Here is a 6,116-nt window from a genome sequence, read left to right as displayed (position 1 = left end):
CAATCCTTACACCATACACTCTCAAGACTCACAATCCTATGACACCATGCACATTGGAACCATATTTAGGCCACCCAGTCACCTATGTAGAGAATGGGTGGATGACATGTGCTAAATTAATGGACATAGTGTACTTGATCTCAACATGTAAAATATATGAAATGTACATAACATACATGCACACTAAAATAAATATGAAAAATGACATCAAAGTCAGAACTAATTTGATGGTAATTGTCATATCTAGAGAACATGTTTACAAAATGTAACTTGCATGAAAGCATGTGAACGATGTTCCTTCAAAGACATCATGGGTAGTAAAATAAATTTGATTTGGCACATTTATGGAATGTAACCATAAAACATTTCAACATGAAGTATTCATGAATATAAATTTAAAGTAGTTGATGAATACACATAAAGAGGTTGACATTGTGACCGGCCTCTGATAAAGTTTCACAGTGTTTCTGCATTCAGACTGTTCAGCGCACACTTCCAAAAGGATGCCAAATGGAATTCACAATCAAACATTGGACTAGAAGTGGAAATTAATTTACCATTAATATATGATACTATGGGCCTCATTACGAGAATGGAGGTATTAGCTCCATGGCTGCCTCCGTTCTGGGCTCCATTACCAGGTTCCTGCAATGGGGACTTACCGGGTTACTCCGACATAGGAGGACCCGGTAATTCCTCTTTGCAGGAACTCATCCCCATTCCCATTTGAGCACCCATTGGGCTCAATGGGAATGGGGAGGGAGGTAATAACGGGCAGATTACATCTGGCCCGTTATTGCCTCCCTCTTGCCCTCGAGGGACCCGGAAACCACGCCAGGTTTAACCAGGTGTGCGATCCGGGTCCTGCGATGAGTAGCTTGTAATCGGCGCTCCTGGAATGAAGGGGGCCGGTGCTGTACTGGGAGCGCCAGCCTAATAATGAGGCCCTATATGTTCAGAAAAAAGGACAGTGTGCAAATGCTTTACTTCCTGTCAGGTAGTTTTATACTCCTGAAGGCACACTTTAAAGCCTGAAGGAGGTGTATGCAGATCACATGCAAATGCCCTGTTGACCATTCTCTATAACTTTAACTTAGTTTTCAGCACGGCACAGGAATTATATACTGTTTTCATTTCTATCTAGTTAAATCGAGTCTTTTTATGTCACGAGGCTCTTTCTGGAATGAGTAGCTCTAGATCTTCATGCTTACACTGTTTTTGTTGTGTAAGGGACTAACACAGCTACGGCCAATATCATGGTTCTTAACACAGCATATCCTTGACCAGAATTCAAAGAAGTTATTGATCAAACTGTAACACTGAGACAAATGAACTTAGTAAAACTTTGGTAAAAAGCATACTGAACTTAAAGACTGTGATGATAGAGAAGAATACTCGGTGTGTGTAATCCTACAGCTGGATCGCTTCATATTCTTTTAACGATAGTATGCATGCCCCCATGCATTTCACTCTTTTTCCGCCTTTTATATGCATACAGAAAGATAGAGAACGCAAACCTTGCAATACTACATAATAATAACAGTTCTGTGGTTAGGAGCATCATCTCGATTGTCCAGTAGGTAGACCCGCCTCTGGTGTGTTTACTTGCCCATGACAAATGTGCATCCATGTGGAAATTACGTTATAGGTTCTTAACACAAGGAGACAGCTGTCATTGTGTAAGAAACACTCAGAGCCATGTATTCTGTTTTTCATTGCGCAGAGGAAAATGAGGGCTATGTTTTTCAATATCTGCAAGAGTGGACTTCAAGCATTATCATCAACCATTTCTATTTGCCATCCAGCATATTCATCACTGAATGATCGTGTTGCTTATTATTTTGACATTGACCTTTTCTTGAGCTGAGTTTGTTTATTTGGCAATTGTATTTGACATGTTTGTTTGATTTGCTTAGTTTATGTCTAGTTATTTTTCAACTATGTCTTTACATTCTGTATTGCCTTTTGTGCTGTGATTGCCAATCACTTCTGCCTTGTGCTTGTCATGATAATGAAAGCCCTGTGCTCACCTTACTACTGAAGAGTGGGAATTATTAAGGAACGATTCCAATATCCTGTTAGTCAAGAGTTCAACGCATGATTTTGACAGTCGTTATAGGTTGGTGCTGATCTACATCTGCTGCCCACCTTGAAAGTGTTTTCGTATTGACAAATATAATCGGAACATGTATGACATTTCCAGAAGGACATCATTTACAACAATAAATAAAACACAGTGTAGTACCAACCTTGGCACAACATGTATGGCCTCCAGGAAGGAAAGGTTAATGCTGAGAGGATATGCACAGGAAAATTCAATGTGAAAGGTTTTGTCTTCCATGATGAGATTATTTTCTATTTGGACGTAGTGACCTTCAACCACATTTGAGTAGATGATATGAGTTTTGTTGACCTGCAATTACAAAAGGTTATTCATTTTCAAATGAAGATTTGAATGCTTTTTGAAACAATTTTCAAGAGATGCAGTGAGTGTTCAAAGTAATGCAACATGATGCCAGCATTTGGTCAGAATACAGAAAGAACATCAAAGCAACGGGATGAAGCAGCAGTCCAGGATTTAGTTTCCTAACAGTGTGTATGCATGTGCGTGTTTGTGTGTCTATATGTGTGAAAATGCAAACATAAGTGAAACGTGTTATAATTGATATTTCGGGATGCTCCCAAGTCCTAACTTCATTATTCACCTCTACCTTCAGTCAATACTTTGAGGATGTTCCAGAGCTCCTTAAGAGGTCCTGGGTTATGCTTTTACTGAAATAATTCCCCATTCAATCCGACAATATGAATCAGACACTGACCTGATTTTCATTGCCCCTTCATATTAACATTTAAATAGGTCACTTCTTGGTAAGAGGCATTCTGGTTTCACGCACAAACGTTGAACAGAAACGACTCTCTTTGATGTCTATATGAATACACTTCACATTTGGTGGTTGATGGATATGGTTTTTTGATGCTGCTGTATCTGCCACCTGCTATGGCTGATCAATGGGTATAGATTGGTTTCTGAGGTTAAAACCAATTGAGGAACTGCTCGAAATCTGGCTTCTCTCTTTACTTAAACTACTGTGAAACTAGTGCATCATGAATTGTATTCTGTGTGTTGTGCATTCAGGGTCCAATACTGTTGCAAAATGTTTTCACTATCTAAATTAAACGCCTTTATGACTTGATCATCAGAGATTTGGTGTCATGCCCTAATTAGGCATATGACACACAGAGGTTCTTAGGACAAAAGAGAAACCACTCAGATAATTTAAATTGCATTCTGTCTCCTTCTGAAATGATTGATGCGTGGGTGAACGAGAAAAGGCTAACACTAAAGGAGACAAAATCAAAGTGTATCCCCCTTGCTTCAGTCCATCTTAAAACAAAGGTTACATCCTTGTATGCCTATATTCTGGTGACATTGTTGACACTACCCTGCCCATAGCCCCTATGGGGGAAGCAATTATCAATGTAATGCTCTTCCACCAAATTCATCCTGTTCTAACTAAAGGCAACTGTGTCAGAATGTCCATTGAGATAACAGCAGCCACAATACATCACTGCAACATTCATTTTCTGGGTGCTAGTAAGAATTTCTTTCACAATCTTCATATTTTACAAAGGATTGTAGCGAAAATGGTAACTTGCACTCCTAGGCATGCTCACATCACCCCCACGCTGAAGAGACTGCATTGTCTGCCAGTGGAGTCCTGGGTTAATTGTAAGACTGTCAGCCTGGCTCATGAGGCTTTGGGCAGTCCTGTAGCAATCTATTCAAAGGACAGGGTGAAATGGTACGTCTCTGGATGAAAGGATGGAAGAACGCTATGGTTCAGTCCTGCTATGGTTCAGTCCTTACAGGCCGCGATTGCTGAGATCTGGAATGCTTTACTTAAGGAACTCCATGGTAGGGAACATCTCCCCAGATTTTCCATTTTAATTTAAAGACCATGTTATTCTAATAATATGCCACTTCTTGTGTTTCCTTGGTGTGCTAGTCTCATTGCTTGAAGCCCTATTTGGGAAGCTGCTCATGCTATGTAAATGAAATCTATAATAAAATGAATATACATTCAAATGGAACAATTTGCCAATACTGACATAAGTTGTTGCTTTTATGGTATGTTTTTCAAAGTGTTCAGAAAGCTGTGAAGAGATAAGTTTGCAGTCACCAGCAGACTTATTTTTCTTTTCTTTTATTGAGCATTTGTAAGGCGCTTTATACAACAGATGGGTTCAAAGCACCAAAGACTTGAGGATGTGAATCTGTATTAGTATGGGGGAGTAGTTGTTTGTTAGAAGTGATAGTAGAATTGTGTTATTTTATGTCAAGTTGAGGTCCAACAAAATGGTGTAGAGTACACGTCAGGTGCATTTAGGGATTTAGGGAGGATACAATATATGCCTAACAAATAAAATATGCTGGCTGCATACATAGTTTGAGACTTGGACAACAGTAACTGGGGAAAGCAAATGAATCCTTAACATTGGGACAAAATGCTCCAAACTTGTGATTTAATGAAATAACTTAAATCATGTGGGGTGTTAACTTCTGGGTAAAACAAAAACAACCATCCAGCAATATGTTCTTACATGATAGTCCAGGATTCAAACATATGGGGCTCATTACGAGTATGGCGGTGCAGGGAAACATTGGCGTTAACGAAATTACTGACACTATTCCGGCTCTGCCATACTAGGAGTATGGCCCTGGAGTGCTAGAAGTAAATTCTCCCACTTTCCGTAGAAAATTGGCAAAATCAGCGGATTTACCTCGTCGGTAATTCTGCCAGCTGTAATTCCACCAAAAAGGCCCATAGAGTACAATGGGCTTTCAAAAAATGGGGATTAACTCCATCACTGCCACTTGTAATATGGCAGTGTTTCCGTCGGACTAAGTGGCGTTGGCATTAATTCCATTGGATGTTATTCCAGCAGATTTACTGCCAGAATACTGCCCAACTCGTAATGAGCCCATTATAGTCATCTGGTTAATGGAATGAAAGATAGTACACGCCAAGAGTTATGTGATTAGCATAATTCTGACTGAAGGCCTGTCCATACTGTGCTGGTATACAGTTTGCTCACAGCCTTCCTCTCTATGATCACATCAATATTCTCTTTTTGATTTCCTTACCTGTAATTGGCTGCCGCAGCTGTGCGATGAACTGACAAAGTTGAAAAGGAGCCGATCATCCACCTGCGTGCCTACACAGCTAGGATCAGCTAGATGTAGATTCTCTGCTGGAATTCCACTGGCCCTGAGCATCGTTGCAGAGAATGATAGGTAGCTCTTGCTGCCCTGGCAGATGAGTTCATAATCTAAAGGAGAAGTAAATATATGAGTAGGCAGAACATGGGGATTGTCACAACGTTCGGAGAGTCTGGTTCCAATGAGTTGTACGGTCTTATATATGCTCATATTATCTGCGGATTTGCTTGGATGTCATGGATACTGCACGCCACAGCAGATTTTTGCCTCACTAAATAGGGCTAAATATGGAGCAATTTGACTGTGGCGAGGTGGTTAGGTGCCACTATGGAGGTTTCAAAGTGGCAGCAGATCACCAACAAGGGGCCGATACTCACTATGGCAGTTTCTCTTCTAATCTTCATACAGCCATTTTGGATGGTTATGATTTCACATAGGTACCAGATGCATTTCTCCAAAGAAGGTCTGAATATAATAAAGTTGTGATTGTATAAGGATGAATTGGGAAGAATTTGGGTGTCACCATGACAGTTTTTCACTGGACACAACTATTCTTTTGGGTGAGGTTCACATATATGGAGGTAGTGAATTGCTACAGGTTATTAATGGATAACCTTTGTGATGGGTATCATTGGAGTTAGGGAACCCTTGCCATGATTAGAATAAAACCACTGAAGATAAATGGTGAGATATATGTGGCAGAATATTTTGAGTCTGTTGAGTTTCTTGTTGTTTAGGATGAGTTGAGCTAGCAAGCCATCGAATGGTGGGAGGAAATGATGGGAGAAAAGCAGACACATAAGAATACTTTTTTATCAAAGTTTCCAAGAGAAAGTGACAGCAAACATATAAATGGATGAATTGATTTAGATAATTAATTTTTATTGCATGTATA

At 39.9% G+C, this 6,116-nt stretch overlaps 1 protein-coding gene across 1 annotated transcript in view; it reads right to left on the bottom strand.

Moving 5' to 3' along the window:
* Positions 1–456: 456 nt before the first annotated feature.
* Positions 457–6,116, bottom strand: part of LOC138537061 (IgGFc-binding protein-like) — a 198,609-nt gene continuing 192,949 nt past the window's right edge. Inside the window, exons 40-42 of the mRNA XM_069641427.1 lie at positions 5,147–5,331; positions 2,250–2,413; positions 457–535 (exon numbers count right to left, since the gene is read on the bottom strand). Of these exons, the coding sequence (XP_069497528.1) occupies positions 457–535; positions 2,250–2,413; positions 5,147–5,331 (428 nt within the window). The remainder of the gene's footprint in view (positions 536–2,249; positions 2,414–5,146; positions 5,332–6,116) is intronic.

The sequence above is a fragment of the Ambystoma mexicanum genome, chromosome 1p (assembly GCF_040938575.1).
Source record: "Ambystoma mexicanum isolate Mex_15411 chromosome 1p, UKY_AmexF1_1, whole genome shotgun sequence".
Classification (NCBI taxonomy): Eukaryota; Metazoa; Chordata; class Amphibia; order Caudata; family Ambystomatidae; genus Ambystoma; species Ambystoma mexicanum.
This window is presented reverse-complemented; position numbering and strand designations above follow the sequence as displayed.